At 46.1% G+C, this 21728-nt stretch overlaps 1 protein-coding gene across 2 annotated transcripts in view; it reads right to left on the bottom strand.

Moving 5' to 3' along the window:
* The window catches only part of FBXW4 (F-box and WD repeat domain containing 4), a 92652-nt gene extending 71413 nt beyond the window's left edge, over positions 1-21239 (bottom strand). Inside the window, exons 1-3 of one of the 2 annotated variants that reach the window (XM_073354570.1) lie at positions 20960-21045; positions 20118-20196; positions 600-695 (exon numbers count right to left, since the gene is read on the bottom strand). In XM_073354570.1, coding sequence (XP_073210671.1) covers positions 600-695; positions 20118-20128 — 107 coding nt within the window. In that variant the 5' untranslated portion in view covers positions 20129-20196; positions 20960-21045. Of the gene's footprint in view, positions 1-599; positions 696-20117; positions 20197-20959 lie in introns of both variants that reach the window. The other variant, XM_073354569.1, reaches the window with a different exon arrangement.
* Between the last annotated feature and the right edge of the window lie 489 nt (positions 21240-21728).

A 21728-nucleotide genomic window follows, 5' to 3' on the forward strand; every position in this document is an offset into this window, starting at 1 on the left:
CAAAGGCCAGGTGGGGGCCCAGCAATGGAAGGCAATGAACAAAAGAAGTGAATCTTGAGGAGGGATGTGAAGGAGAGAAGCTCATGGACTGTATTAGCTCAAGGGATTAGTCCAGGCTTAAGGTGCAGCAAGGGAGCAGCAAAGCACCTTCTATTGTCAGAGCACAGATTAGGAGCTCGGCAGTGGTATGAGACAAGATGCAGACAGACTCTGAAGACAAATCACTCAACAGTTTAGGATCCGAAATGAAGAACACTGTATCCAACTAGAACTGCATGGGGAAGCAGAATGCATTTACCAGGGCTGGAATATGACCCAACCCCTATTGTTGAGAGAAGCACCATAGGCTCCTTATTGACAGGTGAGACTGGGTTCTCGGGTTTGGTGTCTAGTGGGCTAGGCAGCACCTCCAGTTATCCCACTGCAGTTTCATCAGCTACGTCAAAAGACAAAGCAGCCTTGTCTGTGTCACTGGTAAAACCCTAAAGACCAGAGGGGTAGGGGTGGCCTGGAACAGTCTGAAATCAAAGGACAGAGGCAAACCCAGTGTCCCCTATTGGCTGCCACGGTACAGGGTAAAAGAAAAAGGAGCCACTTGCTTGCGTTTCCATTTCAGGAGCGTTTCCCTCCGGCAGCGCCCGCGCCTCCAGTTCTGAGAGACCTTCACCCTTTCCTTCACTGGAATGCCAGCCGCTCTGCAGAGAAAGGAAGACAGACACAGTGAGCCCCGAGCACTGGTACTCACATGATCCAGCCCTGGTCACGTTCTTGCTCCAGTTCCATAAGCAACCAACTAGCACACACCGGACTAGCTGCACACTCGGGACCTGAACCACGCTGGGCAAGGCAGAGAGGAGCACGGGCTCCGTAGTACTGTCTGGAGCCATGCGAGGCACTGCAGGGGGAGAGTGCAGTGCGAACAAGCCTGCCTTTACGTTTCAGGTGTAGCCAATGTTCCCGCCAGGACAAGTGTCACGATGCAGGGGGGAGGGAAGGCAGACACAACATAGCCCTGCTCACACCTCCGCCACCCAGAAACACCGATGTGCAGCGCTGACTAGGCCCAAGGGGAGTGCTGGTAGGGGCACAAGGACTGCCTCTTGGGCAAGGGACATGGGGTGAGGCTGGGAAGACCTTCCACCATCCTCCCCGCACGTCCTGGGGCATTCATCCAGTGGAAGGCATAACCCAGCCCTTCACTAGCTGTGCATGCATCTTTGGTGCAGCAACCGTCCAATGCGCACCTGCAGGCTGGGAATTTTCTACCATCTGGAAGTTACAAAAGCTCCTGTCCTCAGTAAATCAAAGCCAGTTTTTAACCCCAACTTAAGCAAAGGTCCCACTCCACACTGAAGGCTAAATTCATGCCAAGTTCCCCATTACAGCCATTTCAGTTTGTAGCCTTATCTTAAAAACATGTCAAGAATTTTATTTTAACAGTGGGAAGAGATTATTTCTCCCCCACTCACTCCTCAGTTGAAGGGGGCTCAAAGGGATTCCACTCCCACTTGCTGAAGATTTCGCTCTTCAGGCAGAGCTCAAGCACAGAAGAGTTCAGCCTAAAGAGTGAGTGTTTTGAAAAGTTCATGGATTACAAGGCCAGAAGGGATCATTATGATCCTCTAGTCTGACTTCCTGCAAAGCATGGGCCAGAGAACCCCATCCAGCAATCTCTGAAGAAAGCCCACAACTTCTGTTTGAGCTACAGCATTTGATATATGCCACCATGTGCCAGCAATGCCCCTCTGCCGTGTACATTGGCCAAACCGGACAGTCTCTGCAGAAAAGACTAAATGGACACAAATCAGATGTCAAGAATTATAACATTCATAAACCAGTCGGAGAACACTTCAATCTCTCTGATCACTCGATTACAGACCTAAAAGTTGCAATATTACAACAAAAAAACTTCAAAAACAGACTCCAACGAAAGACTGCTGAATTGGAATTAATTTGCAAACTGGATACCATTACATTAGGCTTGAACAGAGACTGGGAGTGGATGTGTCATTACAAAACGTAAAACTATTTCCCCATGTTTATTTTCCCCCCCACTGTTCCTCACACGTGTTCTTGCTGGAAATGGCCCACCTTGATTATCACTACAAAAGGTTTTTTATCCTCTCCTGCTGGTAATAGCTCACCTTACCTGATCACTCTTGTTACATTGTGCCTGGTAACACCCACTGTTTCATGTTCTCTGTGTATATAAAATCATCCTACTGTATGTTCCACTGCATGCACCCAATGAAGTGAGCTGTAGCTCACGAAAGCTTATGCTCAAATAAATCTGTTAGTCTCTAAGGTGCCACAAGTCCTCCTGTTCTTTCTGAGCATTTCTTAGAGGGGCTTGATTGAAAGACTGCAAGTGATGGAGAACACACTACCTTCCTAGGAAGAAGTTCTTCTAATGATTAATTATTATAAATTGCACCTTATTTCGAGCCTCCATTGTCTAGCTTCAGTTTACACCCATTAGATCTCGTTATGTCTTTTTCTACTAGATTAAGAGCCAACTGTCATCAAAAAATCTCTTCTCATGTACATACTTTTTAGACTGCAATCAAAGTTACGATCATGACCCCACATACTCCGAGGCAAACAACCTACATTCTGCAGCAGATTCCATGGCTTCATCATGCACAGGAATCCGGTTACGAGCAGGTGAAAACCAGCTCATAAAAGAAAGAAACCATTCTGCAGCCTGATCCATAACACCCACTGGAATACATAAACACATGCATCCACTGCTGAACTGCGGCTGTGTCTGGGGTGGAATAAAGTAGCTATTCAACAGTGCCCAGCAAGGCTATGCAACTGTTTAGAACAAGAAGTATCCAGCATTCCACAGAAACTACAGTGAGAATTTTACAGGAGACGGAATCGAATTACTCAAAATGGAATTTGGTGAGACCAACACAGCTAACACTCCCTATAGGATAGGATATTAAACACGGTAATCTAAACTTTTGAACTAGTGACTAAACAGAGCCCCAAACCATGACTGGCAACCCTATACATAGCTTATCCCCAACAATATTCTGATAGACTCAGTGAGTTGCTGTTCCATAATTAGCAGATTCCCCTGTTCTCTCTAACGCTATTCCTAGATGACCTCCTTTGGCCCCACGGTCACAGCTGCTCACTCATTCTAGCCTGGTCTCTCCTTCCACTCTTACATTGCCAACATCTCCTCCTTGACCATGACTTGGTCAACTCTTCTCCAGCCTCCCGGCACCTCAGCTGCTTCCACTCTAGCCAAAACTGCTCCTGCTAAAAGAGTTATCTTCTGTGCCCTCTGCTCAGACGTGGTCACTCCCCTTTTTGACTCTTTTCACTGACTTCCCCTTAACTTTCACAGCAAGGGTGGATTTCTTGTCCACACCTTCCAGGTCCTGCACAACTACGCCCTGTCTACACCTCTGCTCTCCTGCCCTTACTTACATGTCCTTCCTAACGGCCATCTTGGCACTGAGGGCTGGTCTATACTGGAAACTTACATTAGCATAGCTACATCTCTCACAAATGTGAAAAATCCACCTGCCTGAGAGCCTGAGGTATGTCCACCTAACCCCCGGTGGAGACAGTGCTAGGCTGATGGAAGAATTCTTCCATTGACCTAGCTACCACCTTTCAGGGAGGTGGATTAACTACAGCAATGGGAGAAACACTCCTATCTCTGTAGTGAGCATCGACACATAAGCGGCAGCCCTGCAACTGTGCCAGGTCGCATTTGAAGCGTAGACATAGCCTGAAGAAGGGCAAAGTTTGGCTAATATTTAGTTTAATAGCCGCAATTAATTTGAGCGGTCCCCATCTCACTCATGACAACTGCAATAGATCCGCAAGCTGCCAAACGGCCACAGGAACCTTTTCCAATGTCTTCTCCAAACACTGGATGGGAAAATATCCCCCTTCTCTCTACTCCAAGAAGCACACACAGAGATGAGAGAAAGGGTCCAATTCTGTATTCTCAAAGCATGAGAAAACACTCTCTCAAGAACGATCTTGCACTGTCTCCTGCAGTTCAGGCCAGATGGGACCTGACAGGTCTTTGCTATCTCTACTTTCTGTGATGCTGTCACAGTCAGGGCTTTATTCCCAGCTCCAGGCATGATTTACCTAGGCTAATCCACACACAGAGATGAGCACTAGTTCTCAACATTTACAGCCATCCCACCAAAATGAGCTAAGATGGCAAGAAGTTTCGCTTCCAAGAGCAGCATGTGGAGTGAGACCAGCAAGCCATCTGAAGGGAGGAAAGACGTTTGCCCAGAATACGGAGGAGGATTTATTTTAACTACCATCATCAACAGAGTGCCTTGGATCTAAATTTAGTGTCTGCTGGACTGATAAGGAGAAGAAGGAGAAACTTTGCAGCCTCCTAGAGAGAAAGCAGGGGGGGGGATCCAATTAGCCCTGCCCTTCACCCTCTCCAGGGAAAACCAGCACAGGCAGCACGTAAACTTTGCATAGCTTCTTCTAGCTTTTGTCCTGCAGAAAAAAAGGAGTTGTTTAACCAGGTATGTGCAAGGCCATGAGAAACAGAGGTGTAGGAATGCTCTCTCCCCTGCTCTGTGCATTCCAGACCTGGATTCATGTGCAAGGACACTCCAAACATGAGAGAGGTTACAGCACTGTTATATGGCAGTTATTTATTTAGGTGAATTCGGCGGGGGGGGGGGAGGGGGGTAATTTGTTTTTAGTTCCCATGAAAAACAGGGCAGGGGAGCTGAGACATCACGAGCAAACACTATGGAATGGGCACATTAATGGACCTATCCTTCATGAATTTATCTAGTTCTTTTTTGAGCCCTGTTATAGTCTTGGCCTTCACAACATCCTCTGGCAAGGAGTTCCACAGGTTGACTGTATGTTGTGAGAAGAAATACTTCCTTTTGTTTGTTTTAAACCTGCTGCCTGTTAATTTCATTTGGTGGCCCCTAGTTCTTGTGTTATGAGAAGGCGTAAATAACACTTCCTTCTTTACTTTCTCCTCACCAGTCATGATTTTATAGACCTCAATCATATCCCCCCCTTAGTGGTCTCTTTTCTAAGCTGAAAAGTCCCAGTCTTATTAATCTCTCCTCCTCTGGAGGATGTTCCATACTCCTAATAATTTTTGTTGCCCTTTTCTGTACCTTTTCCAATTTCAGTATATCTTTTTCGAGATGGGGTGACCCCATCTGCACACAGTATTCAAAATGTGCATGTATCCTGGATTTATAGAGGCAATATGATATTTTCTGTCTTAGTATCTATCCCTTTCTTAATGATGCCCAACATTCTGTTCGCTTTTTTGACTGTCGCTGCACATTGAGTGGATGTTTTCAGAGAACTATCCACAATGACTCCAAGATCTCTTTTTTGAGTGGTAACAGCTAATTTAGACCCCATCATCTTATATGTATAGTTGGGATTATGCTTTCCAATGTGCATTATTTTATATTTATCAATATTCAATTTCTTCTGCCATTTTGCAAACAAGAAATCATCAAGTAGTTGTGTTTCTAGTGGGGTCTTGCAGTGATCGGTTCTTGGCCCTACACCGTTTAACACTTTTATCAGTGGCCTGGAAGAAAACAAAATCATTATTGCTAAAATTTGTAGATGACAAAGATTGAAGGAGTGGTTAATAATGAAGAGGACCGGTTACTGATAAAGAGAAACCTAGATTGCTTGGTAAACTGGGCACAAGCAAACAGTACACATTTTAATATAACCAAATGTAAAGTCATACATCTAGGAAGAAAGAATACAGGTCATACTTCCAGCATGGCGGACTCTATCCTGAGAAGCAGTGTCTCTGAAAAAAAGCTTAGGGGCTACGATGGATAATCAGCTGCCCACCAGTTCCCAGGGCAATGCTGTGGTCAAAGGGGCTAATATGCGCTTGGATGCATAAACAGGAAAATCTTCAGTAGTAGAAGAGAGTTATTTTGCCGCTGTATGTGGCAGTGGGGAGATTGCTGCTGGAATACTGTGTCCACACTTCAAGAGGATCTTGAAAAACTGGAGAGCGCTCAGAGAAAAGCCACAAGTAAGATTAAAGGATTGGAAAACATGTCCTATAGTGAGAGGCTCAAGGATCTATTTAGCTTAACAAAGAGAAGGTTGAGGGGTGACATGATCACGGTCTACAAGTATCTACATGGGGAACAGTAATTTGAGAGAGGGCTCTTCAACCTAGCAGAGAAAAGAAGAACACAATCTAATGCCTGGAGGTTGAAGCTAGATACATTCAAGCTAGAAGTAAGGTGCAAATGTTTTCAACACTGAGGGTAATTAACAACTGGAACGACTTCCCAAGGGTCGTGGTGGATTCTCCATCACAGACATTTTTTTAAAACAAGATTGGATGTTTTTTTCTAAAAGCTCTGCTCTAAGAATTACTTTGGGGCAGGTCTCTGGCCTGTACTATACAGGAGGTCAGACCAGATGATCACAATGGTCCTTCCTGACCTTAGAATCTAGGAGTCTACAAAGTGGATTTTAAAAACAACATGGATGCCTTCAGTGTCCTTAAGGTGGGACTTTCCAGACTTCATCATATTGAGGTGAGGCAATTTCAGGGGCTCACAGACTCCCAGGTGTCCCTTACAAAAACAAGGTTACTAAAGATATAGGGGGGGAAAAACAGCTCTCAACCACAGCCTTTTGCCCCGTTTCCCCTTTGAAGTGAGAACTAATGTACTATTAGTAATACTAAGCAAACAGCAATTGGGTACATGCCCCTCAAGGGGAGGCAAAACCACCTCTCACGCAAAGTTTCCGTCCAAAGGGGAAAAAGGTCAAGTTAGAACCCAAGGATGGATTTATTAAGATAGCACTGACATCTTTAAAGTTACCTAATATTCTGCAGAGGCATAAGTAGCACCTCCTGGAATACCAAATTTCCTCCCTCGCCATGAGTTTAGAAGATCTAAATGGTTAGCCTATGAGATGATCCCTCTACCAGCAGCACAAACGCAAAACAAACTCTGCCACCGGTGTCACCAACAAGAAAGATTTAGCAACTGGAATCTAGCTAAAATCCTCCTGACTATGCGCAAGGCAGAAAAGAACACCTTAACCAGAATCACTCTGAACAACTCACCTCTCCCGCTCCTGCCATGGAAGCCAGCAGAGAGAAATCAGAAGACATTGGGAGCAGAGGTGTCATTTTTAGATAGTCACTTCTCTGACAATAACGGACAGTAACAGAACACACGGTACTGCAGGAATATTACCCTGAATGCCACTGTTGATGGCACAGCCATGATGCATTTGTACACATTGCTGGCCTAGACTCAGGGCATTACAGAATGCCAAGGGACAGCGACTCTTCTTCTAAGATTGTGGCCTTCTTTTGTTCTTTATTGTCCCCTTGCACCCCATCTTGCTGGTAATTACACCACTAAGGAAACTCTAGCAGAATCTTAAGAAAAAAAGAAAAGATTCCAATCCCTACAGCAAGCTGCAGAGAACTGAAACAAGGTGCCAAATGTATTAAAGACTAGCTACGAAGAAGCCGCCATCCTGACAGTGACAGCACTCCGCAGTTAAATGGATGAGGAAGCCAGTGGAGGCACCAAGCAACGTGGCAGGATTTTCACAAGTGGCAAGGGACTTCGGATGCCTCAAAGTTCCCGTATGCCCAAATTGAGACACCTTAAAAGGGACTGATTATCAGAGATAGGGTGCTAGGATCTTTCTGAAAACCTGGCCCCTTTGAGTGGGTCTCAAATCGGGCATCCCCCCAAAAAACCCACAACACACTAGTCACTTTTGTGAGACTTTGCTACCATTTGATTTTATGATCCATATTTGGATCTACCAACAGATCTGGCTTCATGCCAACTTTAAAATCCCATCTCTCTCATATGTTTAAATGCTAAGTCACTTTCCCTGTGTCCTGGAGCTCCTTGTGGGAAGCATTAAGAAAATGGAAGAATGAAGACAAAACTTTTAAAGCCTCTCTGCAGGTAGCGATCAGAACACGGTGGAGTTTTCCTTTTAAGTAAAATGGCATTTGCATTTCTCAGTGGCGGACAGTTACCAGCAACATGGGATGCAAGAGGAAGGAAGGAATCTTAACAGACAAGAATAGGTGCCCCCAGATTTCTGTAACCCCTCTCACCTATCTCCAAGGTGCCCTCCAGTCCTGTTCCCAAGAACTGATATTGTTTTTAAAATGACAGAGCACCCAGAAAAGATTAGCCCCCTGTAAATAAACATCTCCTGTGGCTGTTAATGCGTGTAGGAATCTCTAACCTGGCCCTGGGGCCTGGCCAGATTCTCTTTTTCCCAGCCTTCCTTCCATAGCCTGGGGCTCATTTTTCTCTCCTCTCTCCCCCTCCCCTTGTCTTTGCTTTCCGGCACTTAGCCACCACTAAAATTCGATGCATTCCTGGGCATGTGACCCATTTTAAACACCCCCACCACCACCCACATGCAGCTTTTTGTCCCCAGGAAACCTTCTGCAGCGAGTAAGTTTATGATCAGTAAAACCAGGCCAGAGAAGAAATGTAGAGCTTCCCCAGTTCCCCTTTCATTTTCCCAGCGCCAAAAAAGTAAAACCAGCCTGTGCAAGGAGGAATTCCATTTTTAAAAGAGCTCTCACCAGAGCTTGCAGGGCCAGATAGCGCTCTGCATTCTGATCTAAGAGGCTGAGAAGTCAGGTCCGGCACAATAGCCACATCATCACTTCAGACTCTCCCAGACAGATTTTGGGCTCCGTGCCCAGATTCATTTCCATTCACGATTCTGAAACGCCTCCTTCCACACAGGTAAAATTGCTCCCAGATACTGATCCCAAATCACTCGCTCAGCCAACGATTTAACACCCACACTTCCCCCATGTGCTGCCTCCAGCAGACACCTCCCGCACACGCAGAGGGCCCCAGCCTGACACACTGGCACGCACTAAGCCCAAATCATAGAATCATAGAATATCAGGGTGGGAAGGGACCTCTGGAGGCCATCTAGTCCAACCCCCTGCCCAGAGCAGGACCAATCCCCAACTAAATATAGCTTGCAAGGTTCCAAAAAGGTCAATTACGGCTCAAAAAGGATCTTCCGCTTTATGTGGCTGGTCACCCACTTAGCAGAGGGACATCAGTCCAGATCACCTTGAGATGGGAAGGGGATTGTGCAAGAAAGAGTCAGGTGCAATTAGTGCCTGCCACAGCTGGCCTCTGCTTAACCCACGCTACGTGCTAGCTACTTCAGTGATTCCTGCTAGCAAGCCGTCCTCTGCTCCTGTCATGCTTGCCAACATTCCCTATGGAGAAAGGACAGCGTACTTTGTTTTTTAAACAGTAAAATATCTGCCATTTAGTCCCACTGTCCCTCCAGACAGCTCTCCTCGATCCAGTGCATATCAATGGAGCTGGAAAGTGACCATCTATTTGACTTCTGAAACATTTGTATTTACACAAAGCACAGAGGCAGCACAGAGGGCCGAAGGCAGGGGCAGAATTAGAAGGGGGAGGCAGAATTGGAGGCCATCACTTAGATACCAAGGTACTCCTGTTATTTACTCCTTCCCAGAACACCAGAACCAGGGTCATCCAAGACATTAATAGGCATCTGGTTGACAATAAACAAAAGGAAGTACTACTTCACACAACACACAGTCAACCTGTTGCTAGGGGATGTTGTGAAGGCCAAGACTATAACTGGGTTCAAAAAAGATTTAGATATGTTCATGGAGGATAGGTCCATCAATGGTTATTAGCCAAGATGGTCAGGGATGCAACCCTATGCTCTGGGTATCCTTAAGCCTTTGACAGCCAGAAGCTGGAAGTGAACCACAGGGGATGAATCACTCAATGATTCCCTGTTCTGTTCCTTTCCTCTGGGGCACCTGGCATTGGCCACTGTCAGAAGACAGGATACTGGTCTAAAAGAACCGTTGGTCTGATCCAGTCTGGCCATTCTTATATACCTATCATCTTTGCAAACACCTGTACAACAAAGATTAGATAGTGATAGCTTTCAAATGCTGGCAGGCATGAGTCTATAAATCAAAGGATAGTTTAAGGCGAGCAGCAGGACAATTCCCTAAACAAAGTTCTCAATTCTTTTTAAAAACACACAAGTTTGAAGGATGATATTTCTTCATAATTTAAAAAAATTAAGATACCTTATTTAGCACACTTTCTAAGAGCATCCTTCTGCTATGAAGCCCTTCAAGAATAATCAACCAACCCTCCATAGGGCAATGATTTCAGAAAGATTTGTTCTGTGACGACTTTGGACCTTCACCAAGTCTCATGCACCTACACTGTATTGTCAGATTAATTACGTGCCCGATCCTGTGTCCTTCGACTGCACAAGTACTTCCAGCTGCAACAATGGGACTACACACATAAAAAGGGTACACAAGACTGGGCCAGTGAAATCAGACGAGCAGAATCAAGACTTTAACTTGTAAATTCTAAAGAAATTACAGCCCAAGATGCAATGGCTACAATGCTTTATAACCATGGGAACCAACTACAACTTATAAAACACCGCACATCAAAAGATACCTGGGTGTCTTTACCAGCAGCTACCTAGACTAACAAACCCACTCTCAAAATCCTGAAGTTTGCTCTATAGTATTTGACCACAGCAGGATCTTTCCTCTATCAGGTGTGCACAGAACTGGAAGTCCCGTGTAAAGAGAAGAGCTTGTTGCTGGGTTGTAAGAAAAAGAAAATTTCTTATCATCCACTAGCTTTCCAGGATAAAACAATCTCGACAAACCCACTATAAAAGATTTTAATTTCCCCCTTCTGACCTCACCCCCCACCCCACAAAAAGTTTAAATATTCTGCTCAAGTTATGGATTTCCTCTCTTTCTTGGCAGAGTTACCAGAAGAAATATAATATTCCTTACGGGCCATACTTCCCAGCTGCTGAAGTGAAGGAGTGGGTCAGTCCCTTCAGTACCACTGCCCCAGGTGATCCCAGGCCACTCCTCTGCAGTGACTGCCCTGGGCCCCCTCAAAAAAAAAAAATATCACTCAGCCAAGAGTGAATAAGTTTCCTCCGAATGCTTCCCCTCTAGCAGTGTTTGGTGATCCCCAATAACCACAGTCTCCCGCAGTCATGAAAGATATTTCTGCAACTGCAAGTTCTTCCAGCCTTTTATTGGGAGATTCCTACTTGCTTTGTAAAAAGAAAAGGAGGACTTGTGGCACCTCAGAGACTAACAAATTTATTTGAGCATAAGCTTTCGTGAGCTACAGCGCACTTCATCAGATGCATTCAGAAGTGGGCTGTAGCTCACGAAAGCTTATGCTCAAATAAATGTGTTAGTCTCTGAGGTGCCACAAGTCCTCCTTTTCTTTTTGTGGATACAGACTAACACAGCTGCTACTCTGATACTTGCTTTGTGTAATTTCAGCATGAGCTGAAACAATGGTGCGTGTAAGAACAGATACTGTCATACATAAGATGTGATGGCCTCTTGCTTTATTTTTCCAGGAGCATGGACTATCCCTCCCAATAACAATGCACACTCCCAAAGGCGCTGGCCATTTTTAATCACCAACTTCACTCTGCATTTGTGCCATATGCAAATATGCACACACAGGTTCACTACATTTCTCTTTCTTTTAGCGCTGACAAAAGGTGCCACAACTGAGGGAAATCCTGTCTATGCTGTATCTATTCTGAGGATAAACAGAAGGTTTCCCTACACTGGCCATCACCAATCAGCCTCAAACCTAATTTGGAGGAACCACATATAGGAAGGAGAGGGAGGTTTACTTTTTATGACCCAGTCAGTCCTTCACCTCTCAGCTCAGACTGCTAACAAGGGGGCCAACTGTGTTTGTTGCTTGTGAGATCTGAACTCCAGTCCACTAGGAACTGAACTGAGACCCACCAACTCATAGGTCACAAACAGCCAAGAGAGGAGAACTATTTATCCTAGATGCCCCTATTGCTATCCTCAACAAACTGACTTGCTATATAAACAGCTCTTCCCGCAGAGCAGGGATTCTCAAACTTCATTGCTCTGCGATCCCTTTCCGAGAACAAAAATTACTACACAATCCCAGGAGGGGGGACCAAAACCTGACCCACCTGAGCTCCACTGCCCCACGTGTGGAGGCCAAGGCCAAAGCCCAAGGGCTTGGGGGCCTGTAACCTGCACCCTGCTGCCTAGGGCTAAAGCCCTCACGTTTCGGCTCCAGACGGTGGGGCTCGGGCTTCGGCCCCAGGCCCTAGCAAGTCTAAGCCAGCCCTGGTGACCCCATTAAAAATGGGCGCAACCCACGTTGGGGTCCCGACCCACAGTTTGAGAACTGCTGCAGTAGAGAAATTCCCCTTTAGTGCGTGACCCACATTTAGCTTATGGTTGGGACAATGTTTTCTTTTTTTCTATTTGACATGGGTTCAAATAGCTAAGAAAGGTGACAATTCTGAAATGGAAGAAAGCCCTAGAGATAACTTGAACACAGCAGAAAAGGCAAGCAAAGAGCAACAGAACAGAGGGCACATGATGACAGATGCCACCATATATTATATTATCATCACTACACTGCATGTCCGAGGGGGCTGGAACAATTTTTATAGTGAGGATGCTGAGAGCCATTGAACCAACCTGTAAACCCCGTATATAATGGAAACCACTTAAAGCCCAAGGGGTGCAGCAGCCCCCCAGCACCCTAGTTCCTGCATCTATGTCCATGTCCATCATTTATTATCATTATTATTAAATGGGTATTAGGGTAGTATCCAGAGGCCTTGATCAGGATCAGGGCCTTGTGCTAGGTTCCGTACATACCTAAAGGTTGACACAGACCCTCACTCAAAGCTGCCAGCTATTTAATAAGCATCACTGAATCTGGATATGGAGAGACATGTCCATTCCTCTGATCCATCGCCCTTCACGTGCAGAACTGTTCCCTATTATGGAGGCATAAAGCGTGGCTTCACAGTTAAAGCTGCAGCAGGATTTTGCTTTTGACAGGAGCTTAAAACCTCTTGAGAAGCTGCCGTAACAGTATTACTGTGAGCGTGTGAAGGTATTTTCCACTAGTCAACCAGCCCTAGTAGTAAAGTACATTCTCTTAAAAATTTATTTTAAAAAGTTGAGTTGCAATATGTTACAGTTAGATAGAGTGAACAAACAGGGTCTTTAAACTGCCGGGGCATAGCGACAAGTCTTTTCACTCTGCTCAACAGGCTTAGTCCTGGGCTAGCACAGTAGATGCTGGATACATTTTTTAAGCCCTGATCTATGCAAAAGCTCCTCTTCCGCTTCAGCCTCAAGATCTTACAAGAAACAATCTCAGTATGTGCCCAGACTAGTGGGAGTAATTTACAGACCTGAGAGCTATCCTGACTGATCCGTGTATCGTTCATTACTAAGCTTAAAAGGTGTTGAGAGGGAGGGGGGAGAAGATGACAAGAAGCATTGTCTGCCCACCATGGCACGGTAACTGCATGCCATGCCTCTGGGCTTCACAGGAGTGGCAGAGACTCTGCTGTACGCTCCCTGGAGTAAGCCTCTCTGTAGCTTCTGTCTCACTTCACTGCCTGCTTCCTTACTGGACTTAAAAGCCAGAAGAACTCTAAAACTTCTACTTTACAGGGTCTGAAGGGAGATAAAGCAGCTTTGCACCTCCACCCCCCAATGCCTCAGGAAGACGCCTCCTGTCATTAATGCAGTTTGCATTTCTACACTTGCGCAGATCAGCCATTTCCTGCTCTTGCAGGTGTTTGCTTTTAAAAAAAAAACATGTAAAGTGAACTCTACTTTTTATTAACTCACAGAAACTATTAAACACAATATTTGCAAATGGCTGAAGACAATAAATATGTCCATGAAAGAATCTATTATGCTAAACTGGAGAAAAAGTGAAGTCTCTTAATGGGTAATGCAGGAATGAGGAGCGGGGAAGAGGTAAATATGTAGCAGAACATTTCTAGTATTTTTGACAATTATACATCACGAAGTACACACTGTGAAGTTGTGTAGGCCATCTTTCACTTTCCTTTTAAAATTCCTTCATAACAAGGAGGAAAGAAGTTTATGCCACTGGTTACTTTGCTTTTTTTTTTTCCTTTCTTTAAATATAATAGTAGGTCCTCAGAATTGGTTCTTTGCGTATAAACAAGTCTGAGGGAAAATAAGGTCCAGTAGCGAGGCACTGGATGGGGGTGTGGAGACCCGGGTTCTAGACCAGGCTTTGACACTGACCAGCTGTGGTACCGAGGGCAAGTGGCTTCAACTCCATTGCCCTTACTACCCTGAAGAGCTTGCAGCCTAAACAGAGGACGCAAACAAACCTTATCTATTTAGACTGTAAGCGCTTCAGGGCAGGGTCTCTGTGTGCTGTGCAGCACCAGGCACAACTGAGGTTGGGATCTCTAGGCACTGCCATAATAGATAAAAAGAACGGGAGTACTTATGGCACCTTCAAGACTAACAAATTTATTTGAGCATAAGCTTTCGTGAGCTACAGCTCACTTCATCGGACGTAGCTCACGAAAGCTTATGCTCAAATAAATTTGCTAGTCTCTAAGGTGCCACAAGTCCTCCTGTTCTTTTTGCGGATACAGACTAACACGGCTGCTACTCTGAAACCTGCCATAATACACAGTAATTGTTCTCATCCAAAACAATGGTTTCATACCACTTCTCAGTTAAGGTTCAGCTGCAGACAGTTATTAAGACAGGACTTTTACATGACACACTACCGTACACTTTTAACCAGGAAGTGTCCTGCATCCAGCTATTGCATCTTGTCATTAACCTAGGCCCCGATCCTGCAACGCATTGTGCCAGGGCAGACCCTGGTATGTGCATGGAGCCTGGACCCTTAGGGTGCAAGCTCTTTAGACTGTATTTTTACTGGGTTTGTACAGCAGCTACCACAATGGGGCTGCTATTTTCACTTGAGCCTGAGATCTCTAGGTACTTCTGTAATATAAATACATATAAATACAATCCTAAATTTGGGGTCTCATCCCGCAGCTGCTCCACAAAGAACCTGCCCGGTGGGTCAATGGGAATTTTGCCTACGGAGTTTGCAGGGTCACATTCCAGAACCACACAGGTCAAAAAACAAAATACACTGTGATGCAAAAATTTTAAAATGTTTGTTTGCATGCTGATTGACCAAGGGCCTGATCCAGCAAAGCACTCATGCACATTCTTAAGTGTTTTCCTGAATCAGGCCCCAGAGTCCTTAATACACAATGGGTGTGAATTCGTGAAGTTCTTTCCTATTTTTCCCAGGGATAATTTTATTAAGAACATTGTTCAAGAGAAACTAATTTATTTTTGTGTGTGTGTGTGTGTGTGTGTGTGTGTTTGTTTGAATCAACACACTGAATATGAAACATCACTTAAACACACATCTCCTAATTAGCTGTGTTTACCCGAGGTGGCGTGGGTGCGGGGTTGTTAATGTTGCGTTACATTTTAACACCACCACTCAGCACCTGCAGCTGATCGTGTGAAACAACTAAAGTCTGAAATTGAGTCAATTTCTTTTAATCTATGTGACAACCACTTTAGCAGGGTTTTTTTATTTATTTTATTTTATTTTATTGGCCTGAATATGTGTCCAGACACAAATATGATGGGCACAGTCAACCTGAAATCTAGGCAGTTTCAAAGAATGAATTCAAAGGCGTTTCAGTTACTGCCTCACCCTGCTGCCAATGTTTATGGTTTTACAATCACATTTAAAAAAGGGGAGGGGGGCAGGGTCTCTCTTTCCCATTGCTCTATGAAAGGTTCATACAATAGTGAAACTGTCAACACAGTCAAACATACAAACTAACACAAAAATAGCTTTGTTTCTCTGATATTTCAGTTATAGTAATCTTCAGTTATACGTAAAGGTACACAATTTTGAGAGACGTGTCATTTTCAAATTTGTGTTCCTTTAAGAAAATGAAGAGAAAAAACAACCAGTAAATTACTGAGGACATCCCATATTTCAGACCCAAATTTATCTCTATTCCACACACAGTGTTATCAAATGTCTGTTATGAACAAGTTATTTAACAGCAGAAGTAATAACTCATAAAGCTATAGAAAATGGAACTTCTGTACCATAAAAAGAAAAATTGCACAGAATTGTACACCTTCCACACTAGCATTTATCTTGTGCTAACCTTTCAGGGGGCAACAGTTTGAGATCTCTGCTAGAACTGTGCAGTTCAACACATTTATTGGAAAGGGCACCACCATCCTTTGCTCTCTTTCCCCACTGAATGCGTCCGATTAAGTGAGCTGTAACTCACGAAAGCTTATGCTCAAATAAATTTGTTAGTCTCTAAGGTGCCACAAGTCCTCATTTTCTTTTTCCCTAGTGAACGTAGTTGTGCAAACTCCTTGAAAACAAAAACCTTAATTTTAGGCAATGTTTCCATTACTTCTCTAAAGAAAGTGACGGAAGCCCCATTACTTAGGTAATATAAAACAAAACTGGCAAATCTCCAGAGAGTAATCTTGCATTAGCCAGAGTGGGAGGAGTAGACAAGATGGCCCAACTATCTTTGGTCTCTATCACCACTCCATTCACCCTGTAATGGTTTAGTTTAAGCACCTACTCTAATAGTTAAGTTTGCAACCAGTGAGCCACCTACCAGACTTCTGGCTAGAATTACCAAACCACCACCACCACTCCTTATTTATAGACACTTATCCCTACATCCCAAGTCTCTGGCTTCCAGACACACACAAAGACCAGGGGATAGACAGTGAGGAAAAAGCTAGTAAACTTAAAGCATGGAAGGTCTGTTAATCCAATATCAGTAAAGTATGGGTGCAAGTTTGGCAACTGTGTGCCGCAGTGCTATACGGAAGATATATATCACCCCTTTCGTTCCACAGCTCTTCAAGAGATAGATCTGCACTGACACACCATCACTGGGGAGAAGGGAGGCAACAAGCTGGTGTACAGAGGTGTGGAGATTTTGACAAAGAACACTGGGATAATCCTCACCCAAGATGTGTTATGAGATCTTTAATCTCCATGCAGAGCCAGCAGGATCCTGGCTTTTAGCTCTCATCCAGAAGATCAGCACACAGCAGATGCCGTGATACTCAGTTTGCATCCGATGAAGTGAGTGTAGCTCACGAAAGCTTATGCTCAAAGAAATGTGTTAGTCTCTAAGGTGCCAAAAGTACTCCTTTTCCTTTTTCAGTTTATCTACCTCAACAAAGAGTAAAGAACATAAGAGCAGCCATACTGGGTCACACCAAAGGTCCATCTAGCCCAGTATCCTGTCTTCTGACAGTGGCCAATGCCAGATGCCCCAGAGGGAATGAACAGAACAGGGAATCATCAAGTGACCCATCCCCTATCGCCCTCCTTGAGGTTCCATGTTTTTCAAGCCTGCTGGTTAGCTATCTGATACTCCTTGAGGTTGCTGCATAAGCAGCTTCTAGTGTCATCTGGTGCAGTGGTTCCAACCTTTCTTCATTTGTAGACCCCTAAAAAATTTCAAATGCAGGGGAAGACCTTTTGGAAATCTTAGACATAGTCTGCAGACCGCCCTGGGTCCAGGGACCACAGGTTGAAAACCACTGATCTGGTGTATTGTCCGTGTCTGACTGTAAATTCCCTGGGCCCAGGACTATGCATCCATTTATACAGCACTGACCATACTGTCAGCATTCAAATAGTACTCATCATGCAGAGGTATTTAAAGAGACTTTTTAAAAGGATGCCCCAGAATATCAAATAAATTGTCCAAAATGCACCTAAGAGAACACCAAAACCCTGGAAGTTTACATAGGTTCAAGCGCCCTTGCCCCTACTTACAAACATCCTCCACTCACATCCCGCCCCTGCCCCCCAAACTTACTGAATCTTTTTGTAGCTGTTTATTGGCCTACATTCCGCTGTGCTGCACCTGCTCTGCTGTATACCTGATCCCTCCTGCAGCCGGAGCGGCACTGCACCACCTTATTCTTAATGAAAAAATACAGAACTTCATTTCCTCAGAAGACAAAATAATATATCAGAGCAGACAGACTCCAGAAGCCACAACGCACAGCTGTCCCACAGCCCTTACTCCCGCTGACTTCAAAGGGAGCATTGCCTGAGCAAAGAGTGTAGTCCTGGGCTGTGATGGCTAAGTGGTTTAGGTATTAAACTTGAACACCAATTGGGTTTTCCTACATAGGTTTGTATCGCACTCAGAGTGGCTGAGACTTTAACACAGACCATAGAATTATACAGGAGGTCAGGCTAGATGACCCAACCATATCTTCTGATCTTAAAATCTAGATGTGGGAACTTCCCACATCCCCCATTAGCCCCCTCCCACAATCTAAGCTCTTGTTTGAGCTGTTGGTGCTTGGATATATTTTTGTTCAGGAACATTTTTATACAGATCAGTAGGAAATGTTTTTTAAAGAAGCATGCTAATTTTTAAAGAAGTTTATTATCTACCTCTTGTTGTCCCAAAAGTAATAAGGAAAGTAAATTAGAGGGACGAGGTGAGAGAGGTAACATATTTTATTGGACCAGCTTCTGTTGGCGAGAGAGAGACAAGCTTTCGAGCTTACACAGAGCTCTTCTTCAGGTGTGTGTACACTCGAAAGCTTGTCTCTCTCTCACCAACAGGTTTCAGAGTAACAGCCGTGTTAGTCTGTATTCGCAAAAAGAAAAGGAGGACTTGTGGCACCTTAGCGACTAACCAATTTATTTGAGCATAAGCTTTCGTGAGCTACAGCTCACTTCATCGGATGCTGTAGCTCATGAAAGCTCATGCTCAAATAAATTGGTTAGTCTCTATGGTGCCACAAGTACTCCTTTTCTCTCACCAACAGACACTAGTCTGATAAAAAAATATTACCTCCCCAACCTTGTTTCTCTAATATCCTGGGACTGACATGGCTACAACAACACTGCATACAAGAAAATAAATGTCATGTGGCTGCTTAAGACAGCATTTCATACATTGTATAAGGAGCGTAATAGATTTTAAAGAGAAGCACGCAGCACCCCAAGCCCCAATCCTGCAAGCGGTTTCATGTAGGCAGATATCTGTGTCCACGCAATGCCACACTGAATAGGGCTCCACGCAGAAAAGGTTGACAAATCCTAAAATATGCTACAAGCTTTACATCCAAGAAAGAAAATGAGGTTCCTGCCCTGAAGAGTTTATAACCCATAAACCGCAATGGGTCCTACAATACATGAGTCCTGAAGAGTCATTTCTTCTGTGATGGCCACAAGTGGCTAGTTAATAATAAAAACAAAAACTCAGATCTCTCTTGTGGGTTTCTCAGTAGATCCTGTCTTCCGTATCCTTACATGCCTTATCCAGCCAAAAATACACGTAAGTAACTTCACGCACATGAGTAATCCCATTTACTACAAAGGAACATTTGCACAAGTAAAAGGTTAGCTCGATTGAGCCTTTACGGACAATTTGTGGGCAGAGAATAGGAGAGGAGATTAAATGAGCAGCATGTGAGACACAAAGATTTGTATGTTGTAAACAAACAACAGCCTTTACTGGCTACTAATTACACCTGGGTTATTAAAAGCAAGAGAATTCAAAAAAGCCCAATTTACTATGAATGCACTTTGTTTACTTTTTGCATTTCTTTCAGTTGAGACAAAAAAAATTATTTTCTGCTTCATATATAGTCAGTTTAATTTTTGCTCACATATAATGATGTGCTGTAATGCTGGGGTTTCAAACATTTCTGTGGAATATTTTGTTTTATCATTATCTATTTGTATTACAGTAGTGCTAGAGGCTCCAACCAAGACACAAGCCCCACTGTGCAAGGCACTGTACAAAGACAGAGAAAAAAAAAAAAAGACAGGCCATACCTCAAAGAGCTTATAAACAACCCCCAAGAGCTATCTGCATTATTATTTTAATAAAAAGGAGGACTTGTGGCACCTTAGAGACTAACAAATTTATTACAGCATAAGCTTTCGTGGGCTACAGCCCACTTCATCGGAGGCATAGATGAAGTGGGCTGTAGCCCACAAAAGTTTATGCTCTAATAAATTGGTTAGTCTCTAAGGTGCCACAAGTCCTCCTGTTCTTTTTGTGGATACAGACTAACACGGCTGCTACTCTGAACCGATTATTTTAATGCGGCCTTCCGTTTGGACAAAGCTTGTTTCCACAACAGTGCGGAGCAAGTTTACCTGGACAGCATTCTGCATGGTCAATCTCACTGCCGAACGGACCTTCCACAGAGCACCAAGGAAAAGAGAATTGTTTGTTCTGTTATGAGGCAAAGGGGAGTGTAAAATCAAAAACACTGGCAGCATGGGGCGTCACCGGCCGTTACACACAGGGAGCGAGGCTAATATCTGCCTGAGAACAGCGTGGATGTTTTGTGTGCAGGTGTGCGCTCACCTCTGTGTCAAGCGTGATAACCTACTTACCTGGCCTACATGCTGCTTTTTCTTTCTCTCTGTCCCGCCCCCTTTTGGAGCGGCAAAGGAAGGGTCTGGTTTTCATGATCACCGTGTTTCGGGGGAGCGGACAGGGATTTGATGACTCGGGCGGGGGGGGGGGTATGTATATATATGCACGGGCACACATAGATATTTCAGGGCAGGGATGGGGTCTCCCTACTGTACAGCGCCTAGCACCGGGTGGGGCTGCACTGACATCGCCCCTCCCCCCCACCATGGCTCTTTAACCCCAGTTAGCCACGGCGGCGGGGGGGGGGGGCCGCTGTCCCAGCTTGGCCAGGCCCCCCCCCGTCGGGCCACGCTCAGCCTGCACAGGCGGGGGTAAGCGGCTCCATCCCCTCCGACTGGGCAGGAGATGAGGGGCCTGGAGCCCCCTGGGGCCGGATCGGGCCCTCGGGCGCGGGCAGGCGCCGCCGCGCTGCGGGAAGAGCCCCCCCTCCCCCCCCGCTGCGCCCTAGCGACCGCGCCGGCCCCTGGCAACCAGCTAGGCCGCGGCCGCCCCGGCCTCTCCCCCCCGCCGCGGCCGGCCCGGGGCGCCCCGCGAGGCGGGCCCGGGGAGCGCTTACAGGTCGGCGCCGAGCCGCGTGAAGCCGGCGTTGAGGCAGCCGCGGGCTATGCGCCGCCAGAGCGGGTCCCGGCCGGCGAAGGCGCGCAGCCGCCGGCAGACCTGGCCCAGCCGGCCCAGGGCCCGCGCGTCCAGGTAGGAGCAGATGAGCAGCAGCAGCTCCTCGGGCAGGGCCCACAGGAGGGAGGGGCGGGCGGCCCCGCATCCCCCCTCCGCCTGGGGGGCCCGCGGGCTGCCCTTCCGCCCCATGGAGCAGCCCCTGCCCCTCCTCCGCCGGAGCCGCCGCCGCCGCCGGGGGGAGGCCGAGCCATGGCCGGGGGCAGCCCCTCCCCAGTCACATGGGGCAGGAGCAGCGGCCTGTCACTGCCCGGGCAGGCAGGGCCTGGCCCCCTGGCTCCTTGCCCCACTCCTTGGGCCCCGGGGGCTCAGAACATCCGGGGGGCCCCGGCCCGGGCTCGCCACCCACCGGGGCAAGGCGGCCGCCCACGGGCCAGCCCCATGGTCGCCAATAACGGACTCGTGCGCCTCAGTGGCTGGCCAACGCCGCCAGGGCGCAGAGGGCGAGGGGTCGCCTCCCGCCCCCGGAGGAAATGCGGGGCCTCCCCCCCACCCCGTATGCCCGGGCAAGGAAAGACTCATTCACGTGAATTAACAATACTTTTAACACTCTCATGCGGGGCCCCGAACGCCAACGTGGCACGCGCTTACTGGGCCGGGAAAAGAATAATGAATGGTAATGAATAACTGTGTGATTAGTGCCATCCTGCAGG

The sequence above is a fragment of the Lepidochelys kempii genome, chromosome 7 (genome assembly GCF_965140265.1).
Source record: "Lepidochelys kempii isolate rLepKem1 chromosome 7, rLepKem1.hap2, whole genome shotgun sequence".
Classification (NCBI taxonomy): domain Eukaryota; kingdom Metazoa; phylum Chordata; order Testudines; family Cheloniidae; genus Lepidochelys; species Lepidochelys kempii.